This window comes from Rhinolophus sinicus, chromosome 8, assembly GCF_057876585.1.
Source record: "Rhinolophus sinicus isolate RSI-liver-muscle chromosome 8, RSI-T2T, whole genome shotgun sequence".
NCBI lineage: Eukaryota > Metazoa > Chordata > Mammalia > Chiroptera > Rhinolophidae > Rhinolophus > Rhinolophus sinicus.
The window spans coordinates 1,626,609-1,650,870 of NC_142508.1; the positions used below are offsets into that span (position 1 = coordinate 1,626,609).

The window sequence follows — 24,262 nt, forward strand, 5'->3', positions numbered from 1 at the left end:
GCCGCCACGGCCACCGCCATCGGACAGCTGGCTGTCCTGCTGAGGCAGTCTGTGCTGCCCCCACTTCTCCGTGTGGACAGCAAGCAAGGACTGCTTACTTAATTTGCTGCCAAATTCGTAACATTTTTAATACGTCCATTAGAAAGCAGCAGTGAATTCAGGACGTGCTTTCTTTTTCTGACTTAACCCTATAAACTGCCCTGTAAACAAACCAGTTCTTTTTCCTTCAACCCCAAGGAGAGGGTGGCGGCGTCTACTGAGCGGCCGCCATGCACTCGCCACTGTGCCACTCGCCTCACTCTCGTGACATTTAAGCCTCACAACCGCCCTGCAGGAACTTTTGGGCCAGGTAACCACGGTTACTTACACACACGCACAAGAAACCACAACACAGACACCTCAAAGCTTCCCGTTTCCCCTAAACCGGACGACAGAGTTGCAGGCCTAACTCCTTAATAAAGGGATTTCCTGCAAGTCCTTTTTCTGGTGTTTAATCACAAAGAATGGCTGAGAATGACTGTAGTTAAGTTTACACTAAGTAAACGTTTTATACTTTAATATTGCTTGCATAGTTTTTCTGGATTATGTATTGGTTATGGACAAAATTACGATTTAACAAGGTTGCTTTTTGGTTTCTGAAAAATAAATGCTTAAACGTAACTTTCTGAAAAATGAGCAAATGGAGAATTATTCTCATATTTTAAGTAATAAAGAGGACCATTCCACCAAGCAATTCTTTAAGTAGGTTACTTATATTAAATTAGTAAGATTCAGGGAGGCACGTGACATTTTAGAAGCAATACTTGCCAACATGTAACACTCTTTGTAAGAAGCATTAATTTGTTCCTTTTGTAATCTCACCTAACAAATCTGAACAATATTTTTATGTGGGGAAAAACTAAGATCACATATATACAGATTGATTAGCCTCATAAGAAAAGGTCTCTTTAAATTTCAAATCCCCCCATGTTTTCACTGTAAAACGTAACCTAACGGGATTTACAGGGAAGTGTCCTCACACACATTCACCGCACACAGCACACTGCGGCCACCGTGAGCCAGGCCACACCGCCACTCCCATCACCAGGCTGGGGGCCACGTGCTGGCTCCAGTGTGACCCGGTTGCTCCACAAGGTGCCAGAACAGGAAAGATGGAAACCAGCCTCTCCAGTCCCGCACCCACAGCTGACGCTCCGGCTCCAGTCACGGGACCTTTCCGTGCCTCTAAACCCTTCCCGACAACTCTCCAGCCGGTCACGACCACTGGCCAGCACAATGCAACCTAGTTATCCTCATTTCAGAAGCCCCGCTAGAAGTTTTCTGACTCAACTGTGACAGCTGTATACTCTCACTGGAAATGGAATATTAGCCCTCGTCAAGGAGTAAGTAACACGACGGGAAAAAGCAGCAGCCAAACTCACTGTTATGAACATTGGTAAGGAGCTTAGGAGTCAGAAGCCTCGCTCCACCAGTCGGCAGCTGTGTGACCCTGGACTACTAACACAACCTCTCTGAGGCTGAACTTACTCACCTGTGAATGGGAATAACAGCATCTACCCCTACGGATGCGGAGAGGACATGTTAAACTTGGCAAACAGCAGCCACTCCCACCACTAGCTGGTATCAAGTCACAGAATGGCTTCTGTTCTAGAAAGGCCTTGGCACACTCACAGGAAGAGAAGTGTGCATGACGCACGTCGGTGTGTTACAAGGTTTCACGTGTCCCTCAAAGCAGCCTTAGCGACCTCATTTACAGACTGAAGACTGAGGTTCAGAGAAACGAAATGACCGCTCAGGACCAAGGACAAGTAATAAAAGACAACCATCCAAACACAGGCCTTGCCACCCAAAAGCACTGTTTCTGCCGCAGCCCGCCACCAGGAACAAACATACTCTCGAGCCTGGCGGGGGGGAGCGCCGGTCTGTACACCCCAGGAAAACAATGTCAAAATGACCAACGACAAACAGGATGCCACCCGAGAGCCGGGAAGTGAAGAGTCACTCTGCCAGCTTCAAACCCAGACAACCACCCTGCTCCGTGGCTGTGTGAGAACCAACCCCAGGAGACAATTTGTGTTAAATTCTTTTCAAAATGCTTCCCATGTCTAAATGCATTAGCTGTAACAAAGAGAAGCGACTGGAGGAAGTAACATCACTTTCAAGACAATAGAATCGATGGGAGAGAAGACTAAAAATCCTGCCTTAAGACTCAGGCTCCTTCACCTTTCAAAATCACCAAACTAAACAAACCCAAAGGTAAAGTATTTAAAGTAAGGAATGCAATATGGGAACTGCCCGAAGAGAAGTCGACAGTGATCCACCCTCACCTCAGAGGTCCAAGTACCCCCCCGAGAACCCCCCAGAGGAAGCCGTGCGCGCACTGGTGAGACAAGCCTTGCGGACACTCCTGGGGACACGTGCTCTAACTGGGACGGCCACCAGGGCACACTTCCTAGAATGGCACTGCGGGCTGCGAGCCTCCTGTCCTGTCTGGAGACCACCTAGTGGAACTGGGAGACCAGTGAACGCGGAGAATCATTTAATTAAGCACAGCAGAGAGATGCCAGCCTAGGTTAGAAGAAAGTGAAGGAAATGAAACTGACTCTCCAGGGCGAATCTCTCTAGGAAATCTTGTAAGTACGATATATAGTGTATTTTTGTACGAACGGGATGTAACGAAGTCCAGGGCTCACAGCGAAATACAAGAAGAACATGAATTAAAATTAACTGTATTCATTGTCAACCTGAAAGGCATAAACAGTACTCTGTACAAGCACAAGTTAATCCTCTACGCGGACTGCACTCCTCGAATGGCCTAAGAGTTAGAGGTCATTTCCTTTCTTACTGTAAGTATTCTGTTGTTTGTAACGTCATCATCACTGGCCAGCTTGCTCTAAAAGCCTGTGTCTACAGTTCTCCCGTTTCGTCCCCAATTTACAGATCAACTGCACAGAGTACAACCATTACACAGACCATCTAGCATTTGCTGCAGTTCCTTGTAATTGAAGCAAGAGATGCGAGTTCCCTTCCGTAAGTAAGTAAAGACGATGTGCCAGGGTGAGGAAGCAGGGTTCTACAGATGGCTTCTTGACGGGAGAACCCTGCCATGGGAGCCTGTGCAGCACGTTTGTCTAAGGTACCTCGTCAACCTGCCCTGGAAAACTGCAGTCACTCTGCCTTGCTGACTATGACCCCAAACGGGCCGTTCAAAAGCACAGGTAGCAATGAGGTATGCCCCACTTTTGACAGCACGTGGGAAGATCATAGGTGATTCTACTCTAGGACTGTTAGCCCGTTTTGTTTCCCCCAAATGGGAGAATTAGCTTGGAAAGAGAAGAAAGGAAACAGTCTTTGGAAGAAAGCTGCGCAAAAGACACAACACACGCACGTACACACGGTCCCCAAACCCACCCACCCCAGTGCCCACCGAATCCAAAGCTACACACCAACTACCTGCTTTGTGGTCAAGGACATTTTACTTTTAAAACTAACTTGATGGTTGTACCACAAATTACCTACAAAAAGAAGCTAAAACTGAGAAAGGCCTAATTGAGGACCGTCAAGCCGCTGGTCTCTCACCGAGACTCAGAGCGACAACTGAGAGCCGGGTCCCAGCTGGGAGCAGGACTGAAATGCCAGCTCCCACCAGTCCTGAGGAGGGAGGGGCGGGCCTGCATCCACGCTCGGAGCAGGCTCCACTCTGACTGGCCTTTCCTCCAAGCCTCCTCTGGGCATGAGGACATTCTGAGTGAAGGGAGCACACACCCCAGAGGCACTGCTGACCTCGTCAACTTACCCGGCCGGACAACTTAATCACCCTGACTTTGGCGCTGACGTGTGGCCCATCTCCGCCACCGCTGTTGGCCCGGTGCATGACAGTCCTTTTTGCGCCGGTCTTGGGGTCTGGGGGCCGGCCCTGGAGGGCCGCAGGGCGAGCAGCCTGTGAGGTGGGCAGCAGCCCCTCCCCATCCGCAGGCGGCCCGGGCAGGACTTTGTGCGGAGCCGGACCTGGGGGTGCAGTTCTGGCCTGTCTCAAATGTTTCAGTGGTTTCATCTGTTGTCCTGGGTACTGCATGTTAGCACCAGATGGCACAGAATTCGAGGTTTGGGCCTGAATATTTGAAACAGAGACATCTTGACTTTTCACGAGAAGTCTGGTTTTCACATTTTGTCTGACCTGGGCGCCTGGGAAGGGTAACAAGGGGTTACCGTTGGTGGGCGAGGGTGAGGACGGCTGCTCTTCGCGCTCTGCGGGGGGGCCAGGGGGCGCGCAGAACTGCTGCTGCTGCTGCTGCTGCTGCTGCTGCTGCTGCTGCTGCGCCAGCCTCTCCAGCAGCTCCTTCTTCCTGGCCCCCGCCTGCTGCTGCCGGCGCAGCTCCTTCTGCTTCAGGATCTCTTCTCGGAGGCGTTTCTGTTCCTCTATCTTCAAGCGATACAGCCTTGTTTCTTCATCTTCGTCAGGAAACTGAAAGAGAACAAGCGTGGTTTACTCAGGAGCGCGAGGCAAGGCCACCATTCCCAGTGATGTCAACGAACTAAGAAAATGCAAAATTCCAAAGCCCTTGAATTCAAAATCTGAAGACACTCTTCAAAATCTGCTCATAGACTTGATGTATAACTCCGTCCTCTGGGAGGGGGAAAAAATTACACAGGCTAAAGCTAATTTGGAAAATCTTATCAGAATATTAAAAATGAAATAATGTAAATTTCTACTCATTTACAAGTTTGAAACCAATTAAACTATTCATTTAAGATATCAAAATATGTTTCGAATGGAAATGGCCACAGTAGGAGGCCGTGCTGTCACACAGGTTTTATCTGGCTCTTCTCTGACAAACCAACAAAAGGTGGGGTGTAAATGACCTGAAAGGGCCTGATTAGAACTATTGATTTTTCGTACAGAATTTTCAGCCTGATCTCAAACTCATTTGTCACAGAATAATTGGTTATAATGAACAGCACAAGTCAATCTCTCTGACCTTGAACTCATGCACTCTCCTCAGAATCAAAATGCTGCCAACTGCAGTATCGGAATATTAACAGTACATAAGGAATGCCCTTAATATGCCAGTCCCAACCATTCTGAAAGTCTATCAAAAAAATGTCTGAAAAGTCCGGCAACGTTCATAAAAACTATCCAACGAGAAAGTTAATTACAACTTAAGCATTTGTCAGAAATCAGTCATTTTCTCTAAAAACTTCGTAGAGCTCCTCATCCAAAGCTCCTTCACAAAAGAATAGGATTTAATCTATCTGGAGGTCAGTCATTAACAAATACACCTTAAGAATCAGGAAACGACCAAAACGCAGCTGAAGTCTCTGGTGGTGCCCCCAGAGCTTTGTACACTTGACCTACAGGACACAGAGTCGGGCCCTCATTGAGGCTCGCCTGTCATTTGGAAACAAGCCTGACCAACTCGGTTATCTCCCCACAAAGTCTAGGACAGACTGGGCAGCAATGGGTGCAAAGGTAGGTGTGAGAGGTGGCCAGCAGGGCGTTTGGGTAGGAGCAGGAACACTCACGAGGCTGTTTCCCCAGCAGTCGGGAAAGAGCTGAGCCAGGTGCAAGAGCGCAGGTGGACATGCGGTTCTAAACAGGCGCCACTGCAATGGTGGGACTGTAAGAAAATGAACCACACCCACCTAAGCACAACAAACGGGAGACGTATTAAAAAGGAAAAAACTTTACTCCTGGTCCCATTCTATGTGCACAGAAAATTGAAAGCAACCAAATGAAGACCTTCAGCTAACACAATAGCCACCTGCTAGTTCCATCTCCAGCACAAAGCACCTGTTTGGTTCTACAGAAAACTGTTGCAGAGCCCTGCTTAAATCAACCATTATGGAAGGAACAGCCAGATGTGGCTAGTGGTACACCCAAAAGGCCACTTGTGTCATCCAAGTAAAGTGTATGTGACTTAATTTTTCTGAACCAAATCAGTTCACATATACAAGTTAGGAGCTAGCTATATAAACTAAAAGCAGAGTAAAATTTTTAGCAAGGATTTCTTTTTATAAACTACCCCAATCTAGTCTGTAAATCTACGTTATTTTTTCATATACTGACTTTAAAACCAAGTCACTCTTCTTCTAGTAAGATCTCATTAAATGTTAACTCAATTGCTTTGATTTTATATTTACATTTCTAATTTAGTAACCCTACATTACAACTACTATCTTAATTTATTAGAAAAACTCTGACTATTCCCCCATTAAAGTGATTGAAAGATAATCACTTGAATAAAATAGAATAGAATAGACTAGACTAGAATAGACTAGAATGCCAGGTCTTATATTAATTTTTGCTCCAAAAGACGCATTAGAGCTGGTTGCCGGCTGGGTCTTATTTTCAGGGAAACACGGCATGTCCCGCACTTACATTCAGTAAGTTAAGGAAACTGAGGCTGGTGAGAAGTGAAGTCACTTGCTCAGGGTCCTGGTGCTGACAACGGCAGGTCACTCCAAGGGTTTGCTGCCTGTGCTACACTAGAGCCTGCGCTTCGTTAGAACCTGTGTCTGACAGGCCTGCCTGCCCACTGTCCTACCCCATTTCCAGGGAATAGCCCAGGACTGACTCTTGACTGCACGGAAGCCTTAGACGACTATATCCGTTTCTTCTCTAGACCAGTGGCCTCAAGGGGTTTGTCCCAGCCATAGATTTTACTAATATTTGACAGGAGCTCATTAAAAAGTTTATGATGAATACTGTACTAATACTGAGTCGCTCTCTCAGCAAAAAATAATCAAGTGGACAAAACTAAATCAAGGTACAAATACAATCTCAATTGGAAACCATGTAACATACCAACTTGCATTTATCATTTATTCTTACAACATTCATTCCTATTTAAAAATAAAAATACATATAGATATATACATGTATCTATATATATAAAATAATTCAATACAAAACAACCCCCCCACACACAATCTTATGTAAAAACCAAAAGTAAAAGTGGCCCTATCTTTTAGTCGGGCACAGTGTAAAATAAGAAAAAGTCAAAGACAGGTAACAGTACGTATCAGGGATCAGCTAACTACAGCCCACGGGCCAAACCTGGCCCAACACTGGATTCTGTCTGAGTTTTCCTGACACAGCCACACCGGCTGATGTAAGAACTACCTGTAATTGCTTTTCTGCTGAAACAGCAGAGCTAAGTAATTACATGACAGTTTGGACGACAAAGCCTAAAATATTTGTTATCTGGGCCCTGTTCCGAAACAGTCTGCCAAGCCCCAGTACATACAGACTCTGCAACATACAATGGCAACTGTGCAAACATACAGAAGCGATCTAATGCTGCAGCCCAGCGAGAATGAGCGTGTTATCGCATGTGAACACACTGTCAGGTTCGAAGGACCCAGCGAGACAGTGGGAAGACTTGGTGACACCTGGTGGGGTCAGAGCGACCGCGAGGCCTTCCTCGTGGAGGCCACGCAGCTGTACCACCACAGGCCCACCTCTGGCTCCGCTGCGGCCTCTTCTTTGGGCTGGAGCCCCGGGCTGACTGGCTTGACCTGCACCTCCGCCTTGCCCTGTGCACTCCGGGACCCCGGCCCGGGCCTCGCGGGTGGCGACGTGTTGACCATGGGCTTCACGTGAGCCGCAGGTGTGGCGGGGCAGCGACTGTTGCTCAGCTCCAGCACGTGCGGCGGTGCGATGGGCAGCTCGCGCAGGTTGCTGTTTCTCGGGGCGCCCGGCTGCATCTGCTGCATCGGCCGCTTGCTCAGGCTCTGAGAAGCCGTGTTCTGCCACAAGAAGGAAAACTCCGATTACACGGGGAAACTAGGGGAGGAGCGGAAGGCACGCGATGCACGTATTTCAAATCATTGCAGCCAATGAGTGAGTCCCCCTTCGGGGGGTGGGGGGCAGATGAGTTTCCCGCTGGTCGATACTTTACTTTTCTCACGCCTACATGTCCCCTGCTCTGGGTTAAGGCCTGGGCCTGGGACAGGGACCCAGCTGCCTGCAGACAGGCTCCGCTGTATGGAAGTCACAGCAGGGCATTGCAGTTGATGCTTGAGCGTGGGAACGGACATTTGTAACAGAAATGAGAGCCGACAAAGGACTTCGTCTGCACAAGGAGTTGGCACGACCACTTGTGCTCGGCCCCTAGATTTAAGGTGGGACCAGAAAAGAGCTAAGCACCAAGTCACTGTCCTGAGAAAAGCACTCCCCAGAAGAGAAAGGCCAGCTCGTTTCACCCCAAGCGTAAACACGGTGGTGTTCAGCCTCAGGATTCTGAAGAGACCTGACACCTGGAGGAGTTTCCAGAGACGTGCGATGGCTCGCCCGTCAGTGTGCAAGCGCGCAGGCCGGACATGCAGCCTGCCGCTGCTCTAACTAAATGAAGCCTGGGCTACAAGCGAGCCTCTTCCCAGACCTGAAATCCTTCTTCCTTCTATCATTTAATCTCAATGTTACTTTAAGAAAAACAGATGCAGGGACGAGAAAATTTGAGATTAAAAACAGCTAAGTGATGCTTGCGGCTCAAGGTCACAAGGGACCGTGCTAAATGGAAAACCCCCTTCTCACCTCATAGCCTAGAACGCTCACCACTGGGCTGTTCATAAAAGGGTTAGTTATTTAATGGAGAACAAGGCAGTAGCAATGACTACTGTCTTTTACTTTTAAAGCCACACACACTTCCCAGTTTCTTTCGATGCACGACCAAGCACACACTTGTTGATGGTCCCGTATGTAACCTCACAAATAAATGCACTGTTAGTCTCCCACAGATAAATAGAAGCTCCAAAAAGGCAAGAAATCTGTCTCTCTTGTTCACTGCTGTGCTCCCAGGAACCAGAGGAGTGCCAGGCAACAGAAGATAGTCCATCAATTCTTTCTCAATTCACTTATTTATTCAGGGCCCAAGGAGACAGAGACAATCTGTGCATCAAAAAATAAGTAACTGGCAAAAGGTAGTGTGTCACCTGAAGTATTCTATGAAGCTATGTGTCCATTAATTAATAATATCATCTATAGGAATACCGGATATACAAAAGATGCTAAAGTAAATAATATGAATCCAGTCTTTCAGGCACAAAGGGACGTTATCAATTTCTATAGTCAAGAAACCCAATCTCCTAAGCGGTTTTTAAGCATGCACTCACTGTAGAAAAATGCACTGCATGTTTTGTTAATTAAATCAGAGCTGGACACTAGCCTAGCTCCTGAGTTGGGTCCTGAAGTTCTGCAGCTGGAAGAGGCTGGAGACCAGCGGACACTTACATGCCGCAGGCCCTGGCGCTGTGGGCACTGCACCCGGCTGCTGCTCGGTGGGGGCTGAGCCGTCTGCACGTGAGGCCGGAACTGGGGTTGCGCCATGGGCATCAGAGGCGGCGGGGGCACAGACAGGTGCTGGTGCGGAGGTGGCGGTGCGTGCGGCTGGTGCTGCGGGGGCGGCTGGTGCTGTGGGGGCGGCTGCAGCGGGGGCGGCTGGGGCTGCGGCTGGGGCTGGTGTGGTGGGGGCAGGGGGGGGTGCAGGGGCCCCTTCCGTGACAAAAGAAAGAGAAACAGTTTATCAACAGATGTTACTAGTTATGTTCCAATTCAGCCATTCCCTTAAAAACCCCACACCAGGAGGAAAAGAAGTGGTACAGTTTCACTACAGATTTGCTAACACTGTATTTGCCCTAAGTCCTTGTACTCCTGAAACTCCAGGTCTGTCCTAGGGAAGTTACTCGGGATGTAAACACAACCTCCAGGATGTTCCCCGGGGCACGTTATTTTGGTACTGAAGTGCTGAAACCACAAACGCAAACTCCTGTCAGCCAGAAAACGCAGCCTTGGGCAGCAGTTTACATGGTGTAGTGAAAGGTCATTCCACAGCCACGGTTCGCTGGGAAAGAACGCGTGCTGGGGAGGACGGGGGCACCAAAAGAAGACTGAAACACGGGCACCCAGTGCTGGTGGCACCCAGTGCTGCTGGCGGCTGTTTCAGCTGACGGGCTTATTCAATTTCCTCTTTAAATCCTTATCTATGCTCAGATAGCTCTGCAATGAAGATGGGAGTCACCGTGTGTTTTTGAATTGAAAAACCAAAAAACCACTGTGTCCTACTTTAACACCCTAAATAATCAATTGCCTTTTTACTCAGATACAAACCCTATGTGCTCCCAATCGCTGAGTAAGCTAAGCATACCATCGCTGCCCATTTTAGTAATAAACGTCAAGTACAAGAAGAAACAGACGGGTAAGAAGGACTTCCAGAACCAAGGCAGCCCGGGAGACACAAGCCGTCAGCAGAGGGCACTCAACTCTCCTGAACAGGGAGGGGTCGAACAGCACACAGCTCCCTCCCCGCAAAGGACCTTCCCATTACGTTCTGCAGGAACAGAATGCAATGCAGAGCTTTAGTTCCATCACTAAACCTTGTACGACTCTGCCAAAGGCGAGCAAAGTGATTTTCAAAACTATATTAGCAGCACATCCTTTTAAAAATCTTAATACTGAATTTTCATTTCCAAAAAAAATGACCTTTTCCACTTCTCTTCCAATCAAGCAGGTGAACACACTGTCAAGACAGCTGCCTTTAATGAACAGCAACCTAAGCTCTGCACCCTTATCCTGTCACCCCCACATCTGAGCAGACTAGACGAGGCCCACGGTGTGAAACCGGGTCTCGCAAGGTGCTGCCCGCCGGGCGGACCTACCTGCATGCTGGGCTGTGCGTGCGCGGGCAGAAACGGCTGTCCCGGGCCAGGCAGGAAGGGCTGCCGCGGAGGGATGAAGGGCCGCGTGGCTGCTGACCCCGGCTGGCTGAAGTGAAGGATGCCCACTGGACCTGGAGGCTGCAGGCTGGGCCTGACGGGCCTCTCCCGGGGGAACACTGGCTGCTGTCCTTGCTGATTGAACGCTGGTCCTGGCTGAGTGAACGGTAAGGGGCTGGGCGTGGGCACCGGGTGACTGCTGCTGAGAAGTGTGGGTGGCGGTGGCGGTGGAGGGGGGCTGCGCTGCTCCAGGAAGAGATGACTCGGGAACCGTGGATCACCTGAAACTGAACGGCAGGAAGGACCATCACCCTCTGGTCACACAGAGCACGCACCTGACAGAAAAACTGTGCGCCGCACTCTTCCTTCCTCCCGCCTCAAATTACAAGTGTGGCAGGGAGCAAACGTTTGAGAAGAAGTCCAGATTTTGCCTCTAATTTCTCCACTGCGTCATCAGTCCCTTTCTGTAAATGATTTCCCCCTTTGTATGCGAAGTTACCAGTCATGTCCAATTTTAGCCTTTGGAACGGAACACAGAGGTGCTACAGTACAAACATCTGACACACTAATCAAATCTCCCAGTGGGAGCTAAATTCGGTTTACAACATAAATGTGTTTTTTAGGCACATCACCCAACCCAGCTCTGTTCCTGCCATCCTTTACCTCCTAAGAAGAAAGGGTCTCTCTCCTGGGGAGGGGGCGGGGCTCTCCACTGGTCCTGAAGAGGAAGTCGTGGGGGCTGGCTAAAATTGTTGGGAACAGGTCCAGGGGTGTGCTGAGGGAATTCTGGCGGGCCCTGAAGAACAACAGAAACACAGGATGAAAGGCAGGAAAAGAATCTGTAATCTTCCGCAATGAAGACACGGTGCCAATTTTCCCCTGCAAACATCAAGTAACTTACCTCCTACAGCCCCACTCCCCGCCCCACGTATATAACTACATGTTACAAAATAAGTGATTCTGCCATAACGAAACAGCCAAACATCAAAATGCAGCATCTAAACATGAATTCCGTTTTCATATTGCTACAGCACCACACAAATACTATTTTTAAGCTTATTGACAGCCACGCAATTACTGACCTCCCCCCCATTCATCCGAAAGACTAAATGTCTACTCTCCACGTTCTTGACATTTATCTTCTCAAATATGCCGTCCTTTGGTACCTTTTTAACACAACCATAAGCTACAGCTATGAAGCTGCTTTACTTCAGGAGAACAAAAAGGAAATCTAATTTATACTATAACAAAAATCAGCAATCTGACAAAACAAGAAAACGCAAAACAGTTAAGAAACCATGTTACTATAAAAGGAATATTACACCATTGGATTCCATTGGATAAAATATTCTGAACTCTTAAAGCTTAACATTTTTTAATAACTATGTATTTCTAGAACTCTATAGCTACAAACTAGAATTGCTTCATTTTTCAGTTGGCCTTTCAAGAATTCAGGGATTTTTAAAAACACCATCTTTTCTTAAGAAAGCCTCATGTTTTCTTGGGAGGCATATAAAGCAAGCCTCACAATTTTTTTCAGTTCTCCAGAAAGAATTCATTAATTATACATATCATCAAGGTAATTTTCATTTAATAACACGTCATTCTTTGAAACTCAGCCAGTATTTCTCAACTTTTAAAAATCACACTCCTTTATCATAAACTTAAAATTCTAATGCTTTTCCTGTCATTTCTTTAGTATTAGCTGTTACTACTCAATGACATCATTTTATAACATTGAAAATGCTTTTGCCAACTACACTTGCCTTCCTTCTCTCTTTAGAAGTCTGCTCTACCCATGCATGGCATTTTAAGAATAATGCAAAATGAACGCCAGTACAACCACCACAAACCCCTAAGACCTATGGCGATACAACGTTAAAGAAATTACGTTTAAACATAAATATTGCACCTTTATAAAAACCCAGATGTTACGCACTTACTGACACACGTGGCACAGAAAGTCTTGAATTCTTGTAGTCTTTGTCTACTACTTGAGGTGAAATCAAGGAAATTCTCACCTTACCAACTTCTGACAATAGAGACCGCACCCTTCTCACCTCCAGGTACAGGCACCGATTAAGACACCCCCAAAGCAATAAGGGTCAGTGACTGAGAAAGGTGAGGTTTGTAAGTGACAATACAATGGTATACATCCAGACCAAATTAGAACGTTTTCTGCCCCTAATAAATGTATACACTTTATCAGGTTAATTTGAGGCTTAACCGAGATGATGCTTTGATATGGACACTGTTCAATATTTAGTATTTTTACTATGATAAAGATAATATGAGGTTGGTGCAAAACTAACTGTGCTTTTTGTGATTATTTTTACCCTTACAAACTGCAATTACTTTTGCACCAACCTCATACTGTGCTAGGAAAGCACTTCTGTAGCACAGGCTCTCAGTTAATTGTAACTCTGCTTTAGCAGTTTCCCTGAAGTTGCCTTCTTCCTTCCACTGCCAGTCTTCCTCATGTGTTAAAAACATGGTGTTTTGTTTGAAGTCAATGAAATGTAGTGTGTATTTTCATATGTATTTCACAAGGTAACTTAAATAGGATCCTTGTTAATAAAGTATTTATTTATAGAATATAGCGCAAGTATGCTATCTTTAGTTTTATGCATTTTTTTCTCACATATATACTGTGAGAAAGGTATTTTAAAATCATCTTCAAAACTTTCTGGATGATAATAAATTAGCCATCAAAGTCCTGTTATTATTTCAAAAAACTGTCGAAACCCTTTTCTTGGGTGGCACGGGAAATAGAGTTACCAACTGCCTGCGCTCTGGCACTCCGCCTCCAGTCCATGCAACCTGCCCGTACAAATCAGCAATGTGCGCTCGCAGTAAAATCCATTTTCACTTAAACGTCTTGTTTCCTTAAACTATTTCAATATATACCTGACTGTCCCTCTTTGGGGGGAGGGGACACCAGGAAAGAGTTTCAAACAGGTTAAGTACAGAAGGGACGCATAAGAGTCATCAAAATAATTTTCACTGAGAAATGCAAAACCCACAGATCAAAATTTATGCTAAAGCACGGAGAAGGGACAGTATCACAGCCTGCAACAAGCTACTGATGGAAAAGATAAAAGGAATTACTGAAATTAAATCTTTTAAAAATGAAAAAATAGGTTATTTTTCAAGAGGTTTTTGGCTTACAAGTCAGTAAAATATTAACACCTCCCTGAAGACAAATGAAAAACATTTTCAACCTTAAAGTGATACACGATCGCTCTCTTCAAATATCTGAGTGGTGGCCATTTGTAAGTCAGTGTGTGCCGGTCAGTCTGCACAGGACAATCTAGATACGGGTTCGGAGGGTTGGTCTCACAATGGAATGGCGCCTGGGAAAAGCCACTCAAGTACAGAAGTGGCATCAGCTGCTGTGGGGACAGTCTAAGGGACCTAGCCCGGAGAGCCCTCAGGGTTTAAGCCAACTCTTGGGAACACTGGGTCTCTCCATGTTCTTGGAATCATGCAGCAAGTTGGAAGTTTTAGCCACATGGAAAAGATTGCTAACTGCTTACCTCGTATAAATTCTCACTTCTTCCTCAGTGACAGAAGGACAACACTGTACCAGCTAAAAACCCCAAATGCCAACCTGTAACAAGGGGGTTTCTAGGCGACCAGGCACCGCAGATGGGCCACCCCAGCTACATGTGCCCCCTGCCTGGAATTGGTAGAAAAAAATACAGGTCCCTCATAATGTCACAGAATAGCTATACCAACCCAGAACTTGCTCATTTTTATGTAAAAGTAACACTTGTGAGTCTTCTGTTACGTGCAGCCTCTTTCACATCCTGAGTGACAAAAGCCAAATACAACATCTTTCATAAACACAGTGGCAGGAAATCGGCAGAACAATTAACTTTTCCTTTAAAGGATGAAGAAACTCAGGTTTACAGAGGGAAAAGTGAATTATCCAAAGTAACACTTGTCAATAAACAACTCAAGACATGAACCACTTTTTCTGTCTTGGTTTATAAAGTGCTTTTTCTACGACCCCACTGCCCCTGCCGCTGAGCACCCTGTCCTGGGGTGGGCCCAGCCCCAAAGTCTGACACTGCCCACCAGGTTCTCTGGTGACCAGGGTCATTCACTTAAGGACTTCCATCACTTCATAGGTAGAAAGGATAATAAATCACCAACCAATTCCCTCTAGCAAATGTAGAATTATTTTAAGACTGTTAGTGAGCTGTGAACCTTTAGTAGTAATATAATTCTACCCTTGGAAAGAAAAGGCTACCTTAATCCTTTCAAATAATTGCTGTTTTGCTTTTCTTTATATCCCTTAAAAAACCCAAGGTAAGAAATTATCTTTCTCTTTCATGTAATTCTTACACAAATTGTACTCTCACTTTTTTGCATCTCTTGTTAATTACATGATGTTATCTGTATTAATCCTATTCAGAAAGAATTGATAACTTACAAAAAAGAAAGATGAAAACTTTGCATAAATCGCTTAGCACAGTTAATCGTATAATGCAAAGAATAAAGAGGCCCTAACAGCCATTATATGACTTATCAGCTTCCCTAAAAGGGTCAGTTGGTATATTTTAATAAGACTAATTAAATACCTTAACAACGTCATTGAAACTTCACGAATCTTTCAATAAATTACAACCTTCTGCTACATGTTTTCATTTCTTAATCTCACTTAAAATGCAAAGAACTATGTAAGAAAGGCTTCTCAGCTAATTCTAAATAAATGGGTTAAATAAAAAGATGAAAGACCACCAATGACCCGACAATTAAAATTATAGTCCTCTGTTAATCCTCTTATTTCAGTAGTTTCCATAGATTTCTTTTTCTTTCAGGTTGCGTGCCTTGTCCATTTTCCTAGAAGGTACTTTTATATTTACAGATGCATTGTAAACACTTCCAAGAAGCATTTACCCAGTGCCAAGCACCAGGTTTCATGGGGTGGGGGAGGGGGGCACCACACAGACTTGAACACACTGACATAAAGATAACGCCAGCACTGATACTAGAGCACGCACTCCACGTTATAACCTCTTCTTTTTAGTACGAAACAGTGCAATTTCACAAAATGAAAAACCCTTTATTCCTGCACCTCAGCCCGCCCCCAACCAGCCTACCCAATGGCAGGCCCGTCCACAGCAAACTTTTCCATGGAACACTTAGTGATGTCACAATCTTATACAGTTACGGTCCACCTTCCCAGACGGCATTCCTTTCCCCCAATTTGTGAGGGACACGCTGATGTCTAGAGGGAGAAAAGGTACAGTGTGCTGAAGAGACAGAATGCCTTCGTTCCTGCTGCACCACGTCAGGTGAACTTAGGCCATTTAATCTTTCCAAGACTCAGTTGCACCATCTGTACAATGGAAAAAATGACACCTGCCCATGCCGAACACAAGTCCTGAGCAAAATTTGGTAGTCAGTAATCACTCAGTAACTTTTCTCATTGCCACTGACCTTCAGCACTTTCTGCTCTAGGAGAACTGGACTTCATCATTCAAAAAAGGGCTGATTAAAAAAAGAAAGCCGCAGTATCTGCTATCAACCGAAAGCACCCAGTCGATTTGTTTTACAGCTCTCATCTGGGGAGACACCTACCACACAATCCACACTCCCACTCCTAGCTACTTACTACCATGTGCAGAAAAACGCTTACAGAAACTTGCTTCCAGCAACTGATTCATCACAGCCAGAGACTAGCAGCAACCCAAGCGTCTTGCTGGGGAATGGGCCAACTGTGGCACCCCACACATGGAATAACACTTAGCAATAAAAAGCACACAGCCCTGCTAGGTGCAGCCAGTGGATCAGTGGATCCCAAGCGCTAGCACCACGCTAAGCAAAAGAAGCCAGACTCCAAGCCAAGCATGTCATGTGCTCCATGTACACATACGATAGGATTCGAGGGCTAGAAACAGGTCCGGGGTTGCCAGGGGCTGGGGTGGGGAGAGGGGCTGACAACAAGGGGGCAGTCCGCCGAAGTCTTCTGGGGTGACAGCACTATTCCCTATCTTAATTGTGGTGTTCACACAACTGTATGCACTCATTAAAATTCAGACTTGTACATCAAAAAGACTAAATTTTTAAAATTAAAAAAAAAAAATCTAATCTTTTGGAAGAAGTGCTTTCAGGTACTTTATAATAAAATAGGGTCTTTTTTAAAGTTTATCTTAAAAATATATCTAAATAGAACAATGGGTCTTCAAAGACTCCTGGTAAAATAAATATATATTTTTTTAAACTGGGGTGCTTGGCAGGACACATCACTAGAAACAGGCACAGACATTCCTGGCACAGATAAGAGTTCTAAGACTTTGAAACTGCGCTACTGTCAGCATTTCACAGGCTGAATTATTAAATTACAGATGGGCAAATTCAGCTCAACGTTTAAGCCTACTACACACAACACTACATACCTGGGGCGGGGGGGCGGTTGTGAAAGGCTTTCATTTCAATGTGACAGTTACTTAGCCGAACATTAAACTTTTAAAATAGTTTATCACACACTTTAAATGCAGTTTTTACAATGTGTCTGAATGGGTCAATTCCTGTACAAGAAACTGATTCTGTATGATTTCCATGAGTATTCACTGGCCTTTGAGTTCTTCATGTGGACCCCCACCCAGCCTGTCTCCACCCGACATTCAGATGTATGCTGACAGGACAGAAGTGGAGTGGGCGACCTCCATACTGGATAGCTCTTAGCACAGTGTTTAGCTGCTTCTGTTCCTGCTGCAGATGGCAATTCATTGATATGATTAAATTTGATGGTATGATAATGTATGGTAATCATGATTAATCAGAAACCCACTAGCAAAAGGAGGGTGTTGGGGATTATGTCACCTGCATTTTAAGCTGCATTCACTCCTTGCAAGCCTGACAATGTTTGACAGCTGGAAGGATCTCATCCCACACTCGCCTGTGACTACCCATAGATCTGATAAGAGAAATCCCGTCATTCCTTCTCGGCTGTAAGTGCTAGTAATTACAAAGCATTGCAGGAAGGTAGTTAAAACAGGAAGGTTCAAAGGGAAGACTTTTTTCCTAGATGGAATAGAGTGTGGATTCACATCTGCGAGGGCTGTAATCAGAAAGAAATGTAATTTGATGCAGCAGTCTCATCAAACATGATTTGCATGAAATGCCATGTAAAACACATCCAGGAACTGTCAATCACCACCACCTGGTCCCAGGCACCCCTTCCGTGGAAACACTGCAGCCAGGCTACCTGTGAGGCACGGAGAGCGCACAGCGGATGCAAATGCAAACCTCTGCCTAAGTAATAATGGAATCGCCAAGAAGACTAATTTAAACTTGAAAGCCTACTCTTTCTTAACATTCTTAGTTTTAATTTAAACAAAGATGACTAAGAAATTATTCAGCAGCCAAACTACTTAGTATTTAACTGGCTACCCTTGAAATACCAGCATTTATGCAGCATACCAATGGAAAATCAACGACTGAATAGGGTTTAAAATACCCTAGGTCAAGAATCTTTAAATGTGAGTGACTTGGGAGTTACTTACTCCTCTACTGAAAAACAGCAGTTGCACTGACACCGAAAACAAGTAAGGTCAGTGAAATCTCAAAGCAACATTTAAATTATTAATCAACATTCTGGTGTTGCTTTTTTAAGTGGGTAAACCTTAAAAACAATAAACATCTCTTTGAGGACAAATACATAAGGGATTTATATTAATGACCAAAACAGCAGGGAGAGACTTTGTGGAAAGAGAAACCTATTAGACTAACACACGTGTAAAAGGAAAAACATTTGGAATTAAACACAGAATTCACACAGACAGAGATAGAAGCTTGTCTGCAGAAGGTAAATTAGCCTCCCCACCCCCGCCCCCTACAATGAAACAAAAAAGAAACTGTTCTATTAAACTTCATTCAAAGGTCCTGACATGAAGGAAAAGTGAACCCAGGGTTAGAGGGTGGCTGATGCAAGAACAGACAGAAGCAAAGGCGCTGACGTGGAGGGAGCGACGGCCCCTCCCAGGAGGCCTGAGGACGATGCTTCCTGCCTGTGCCAATCAGCTTGCGTTAGGTATTCACTACGTAAATGAGAGAAATTTCCACTCGACAGATTAATATTCCGATATGAAAAGGAGCATGAAAAAGATTCATTCTGATATGCTATCGACTGAGATACATTTGTATTTCCAAAAAAAGATTCGTAATTCTGATTTAAAAAAACCAAAATCAAAATAGTCCTGGGAATAAAAGTTTGAGTGAGAAGAAACATTTTTGAGTTTAGCACTAACAGCCGTGTCCCTAACTAAAATTAAATACATGACTGATTTTTAGACGATAACCGAATTACAAAGCACTTCACTGACTTCCAGAACGAGGGAGGAGGGGGGACTCCCAACCCGACACCCCACCACCAACAGCCAAAGCAGTGCTAGCTCAGTGTCAGAGCTGAAGCAGCCTTTTCCAAAACTGATCAAAAATAAGGACCCATTTCTTAAGTTTGACATTTACATCTTTGTTTTAAAAACGGTTTATTCAATTCTCTAAGTGAAATTCATTAACAAGAAAGTAAAAACTTTCGTTTTGCTACATCACGCATAGCCCAGAACATGGTCTTTTGCCCCAAGATTTGATTTTTTTAAACATGCTTTTCAACAATTCTATGAAAATAGTCTCATATTAGGTTGTCTAGAGTTCCCTGTGATTTTTATTTAAAGAACTGGAGGCATTGTCATTTAGCACAATTTCTTGGCATACTAGCTCGAAATTAAGAATTTCTCAAGTTTTCATAAAGTTGTCAAACAAAGTGGACTATTAAGAAAGTCTGACAGTGCTGGGGAAGAGAAGGGACACCTGACCATTAATACCAGCTGTATTTTAATCCTTCTAAAACCTGGAAATCTCCTGTACTTGTGTCCCACTGTCTGCCCTTTCTACTCTTCAGTCAGGTGACGAGAGCTGAATTCCTATAAACACGCAGGATATAATCCTACTGTACAAATTTACACCCGTATTTTTGAAAACAACAAAAAGAAAAAAATTAATATATACCCTTCTCTACCCATTTTACGCAGCTCCTCGTAGGTAGCAGGATAACCCAATAGAAAATTCCAGTGTACAATCACTCAACTACTATTTATCTGCACCATCTGTGCATGAGGCCCAAGGCCAGGGCAGCCCCCCACCCCCGGCCCAGGATGGCTGGGACGCTAGTTTACCTGCAGACAGGAGCCAGGCGCTCACAGAAAACGGGCAGGCAGTGTGAAGCTGCCCGCAGAACAGTAGCCCTCCGAGGAGCACTGGGCACTCACATGGGCACAGGCTGGGGCAGGCGGCATCACAGTGGACTCCGTTCGCTCTTGTCCAATACATTTCTGTAATCCCATCTTTTTGTGTGCCGTGAAGGTGCAGCTTCACACATACCCGCTGAGGAAGCTTACTGTGTATGTGCACACGCTCATTTCAAAAAGCAAGATTCAGTTTAGTGAATACTGCCTACCCCCGTCCCATTAGGAAGTGCCAGGACAGAGCCCACAGGGCACCCTGCCATCAGTAAGAAATCTCCAAGGGCTTTGGTTAAGCCACAACAACACTGCCTTCGCTATTTTTATAATTTTACTCAGGTGAAAACTGGCACAAGGACAAAAGCTGGGCTTCCTGTAACTCCGCCTGGTCCATTTGATGGCTTAGGGACTATGAGAGCGTTTGGCAGGAAGGAGGAACTCACTAAAGGCTCACGAAACTACGTTTCCATTAATAGCAACCAAGTTTACCTCAGTACTAGAAAAGGGAAAAAACAGCTTTACTCAGAAAGTCTGGCCTAAGTCAAACAACAGGAGATGACTTAGAATTAATCTTCCTTCCTAAAAATATTTTGATGCACTTTTAAAAAACGCAATACCTCTATTGTACTTTTTAAAACTAGATTCCCCATCTGATTATTTTCTCCAGCGGAGACTGATTATAGAAATACGAAGAGCACTGCATTCTCAAGAACCCAAGTTCACTGTAAGTTCAGCTAAAGACCAAGCATGTGAGGCTTAAAAGAGATACACGTTAAATAGTAAATAAACTGAAGAAAACATTTCTCAGATTATATCATCCACATGACTAATTTCTAGCTCAACTATTTCCTATCATCCTAACACACTTCCGAGCTCAAAAGCAAGAGAAAACATTAGGCGCTGCACAAACTCTGCCAAAAGCAGTTCAACAATATTCACCATCCTCGCACTGCCATGTAACTTATAAAGAAGTTCAATTTCTCATAAAGAATTTTCTTTCCTTATCCTCTTGTAATGTACTCAAGTATGAGGTTTGCTTCCTCTAGTATCAGATAGTTATATTTGCCAAATTAGAAAATGTAAGTTGATGAAAATTGCAAATAATTATTCTAATTTTATATTAGTAAACATGTTTTTACAATGTGTTTACATACAGCATTGCTTTGTTTTTCTTAAACTATGATCACTCTTTCACATCAAACTTTATCCCTATAAAACAAAACACGAAAAAAAGTCCAAAAATGATTTTAACACAGATGTTCACTTTCTAAAGTACTCAAAATGTTAGTGTTTTATAATAACTAGCAGTTAAACTACCTCACCAGAAGAAGTGTATGTAATGACGAAACACATACAAGCTTATCCTGGGGTAATGCAATTAATACATCTTAGCTATTTAGACGAGTGCTTCAAATAGGAAATTGTACTCAATAAGTATCACCTAATTTTTCAAAAATAACTAGTTTTTACAAGTTGGTAAGTAATTTAAAGAAAAATATTAGCTAATGTAAGGGAATGAAACCAGTAAGAACCAGTGTTAGAAATCATATCATAATTCATAAATAACTACAAATCAGGAAGTTTCTTTAAAAACCTCTGAACCTTAAACCCAACACTGACTATTTTTGAATAATCTTCTGACCATAACCTAGATCATTAAAACCCTTCTGCTAAATGCCGTGTAGAATAAATAAGATACCTACTGAAATGAAGGAGCACAGCTGCAGTCGAATAGGTCGTTTAGGTTTTCTGATCAGGTTATTTGACCGAAACCAAACTACATTTTCTTACATACAAATGATATTAAAATGTTATTGTCTGGTCCATTTTTGTCAACATTGTTTCGAAAAAGAACATGTTCTCACTGATTAATAAAAACATGGAAAAACTATAAATTGAACCAAAAACTCAAACAAAATTTACCTAAACAGATACAACTATTTAAGGGACATTTTTCTTCTAGTTAAGACATGTCAAGAATAAAGTTATGGAAAGTACAGGAAAGTGTGTGGGTGGGGGGGGGGGGGAATGTGTGTTTTCTTCTAAAGATATTTTAAAGAGAAAACCTTCATTTTAAAAGATAAAATTGATGGCTCAGTAAGACTTTTGAGGTTTGTTTTTTTTTAAACAAGTGTAGAGATCTCATCATGATTCCCTAGAATTTCATACACATACCCACACGTACACAAATACACATGTGCCCACCCACATGCACACACTGTAATAAAGCAAGGCCCTTCCTCACTTAACATAAGGCAACAATAAAATCAAAATTCATACTCTTTAAAATGAAGGGCATTTCCACTGATGATCCTGATTCAACAATTTTACAGTTAAACGAAATTAGTTCCATTCTCAGAAACCCACTGACCTTAAGCTTTTAACAAACATTTTCCACTGCAAAAATGATGGCCAATATTTACAAATCCTTAAACTTATATTCAGCTGGACCCACTTGTATTTGCTGCATTAATATTTCTTAGTAAATGTGTGCTCATTCCTCTCAGAGCAGAAGGAGCAGCTGCTACTCACTGGGAATCTCTGGGGTCCCACAGCAGGTCTCGGCTGGCTCGGGACAGGCAGCAAGGGCCCTGTAGAAAGACACGTCTCATTACAAACACGCTTTTCTGCACACCCAAACCCACCGGACAAGGAACACAACATACAACGCTTACTACAAAATACATCTGATGTGCACAATCTATAAACTATATTCACTTTACACTTGAGTGTTGAATATTTACAATTCCACAAAGGAAAATGGGAGAGTAGAACTTTCGTCTTCATACAATAGCACAAGCAGAAGCTTAAATTTCAACAGTGAATTCCTATTTAGAATTAAAGTATTTTGCAACAGAAGAAGATATTATTCCTCTGAAATAAAAAACCTGTTTTTCATATCCACATCCAGGTTATCCAGGCTATCAAATCCTACTTATTATTTTCCTGTGACAATCAAATACAAATTTAAATCTAAAGCCTCTAGAATCACGAGCGTGAGAAGGAAGGCAGGAGAAAAGTGGGACAGGCAGAGAAAGGAAAACACACAAGCCTGTGGTGTTGTTACAAAGAACAGGCTGCCACGCCAAGACTCTGTTTTTGTTTTGTTTTGAAACAAGCAGAATTCCCATCGATCTACCAGAAAAACAAGGCATCAAATAATTTTAAAACAGACATTTTATAATATGGAAGAAGGCAGAGCTTAGCTTGACATCCTGGGGCTAAATCAGTCATGTTTAAGCTATTAAAACTTATGTGATATACTGCTCTTGATTTTAGAGAAACAAAAATTCCCCCCTGAGGGGTGACTGCCGAAAGGTGGCATGCTGTATCTTCACTGAAATGTGCTGCCGGATGGAGCTAGTAAGCGCTCAGTGTCAGGTGTTCCGGGCTGACACGTGGCCCCTCCCCAAGTTCACACACTGAAGTCCTAACCCCAGGAGCTCAAAACACGACTGTATTTGGAGGGAGGGCCTTGACAGTGGACCTGACTGGTGTCCTTGGAAGACAAGGTTAAGACATAGACATGCCCTGGGAATGACCAAGTGAGGACAGAGCGAGAATGATAATATAACTTACAAATCAGAAATATAGTAGTATTATACAATATTACTACATAATATAAATTATATAATAATACTATATAAGTTATATAATATTAAAAACATAACATATTTTTAATTTAAGGAGTTTCTGGTAAATGAGAAATACAGAAATCACACAGCTTAAAAGCCAATCAAAATTACTTGAAAGATAGGGTGCTGAGATAACCTATTTTTTAATCTATGATTACTCAAGGAATTCTGTCCACTGAGCCTTGTGACTACATCACACGTCCACAGGTCCAACTTTGATAACAGAGTGCATGGCCTGTGTGGCTGCTTGGTCAAAAGCAAAGTGGGACTCAAAGAAACTACTCTGATAAAATTTTTTGAAAGGCATAAGTCCATCCTTCTCTTGAGAGTCTAAACCAATGAGTCAGAATTTCAAAATGAGCGTCGGTCAATTTACAAGACTTTATATATACAGAATAGGATCCAGCCCCTAAGCCCACACAGCAAGCTAACAGGCACTGGGGTACATTGATTATACACCTGAAGCAAAACACTAGGCTGTGAAGCAGAGAAAGAAAAAACCAGAGTATCTCTGACCTCAAAAGATTTATCATGAAAGTGAGAAAACAGAAACTACATGTTGAACAATGTAAAGACAGCATTTTTAAAACTAAGCACAAAATATAAAATACCCAGATGTTCAACAATACATACCACTGATTTTTAAACTTGGGGTTTAAA

General features: G+C 43.8%; 1 protein-coding gene across 2 annotated transcripts in view; it reads right to left on the bottom strand.

Annotated features, from left to right (window-relative positions):
• RBM33 (RNA binding motif protein 33) overlaps positions 1 to 24,262 on the bottom strand; it is an 84,230-nt gene that overhangs the window by 23,218 nt on the left and 36,750 nt on the right. For both annotated transcript variants that reach the window (XM_074315054.2, XM_074315053.2), the window contains exons 9-14: positions 22,500 to 22,558; positions 11,377 to 11,509; positions 10,657 to 11,000; positions 9,233 to 9,493; positions 7,462 to 7,749; positions 3,797 to 4,465 (exon numbers count right to left, since the gene is read on the bottom strand). In XM_074315054.2, the coding sequence (XP_074171155.2) occupies positions 3,797 to 4,465; positions 7,462 to 7,749; positions 9,233 to 9,493; positions 10,657 to 11,000; positions 11,377 to 11,509; positions 22,500 to 22,558 (1,754 nt within the window). The remainder of the gene's footprint in view (positions 1 to 3,796; positions 4,466 to 7,461; positions 7,750 to 9,232; positions 9,494 to 10,656; positions 11,001 to 11,376; positions 11,510 to 22,499; positions 22,559 to 24,262) is intronic.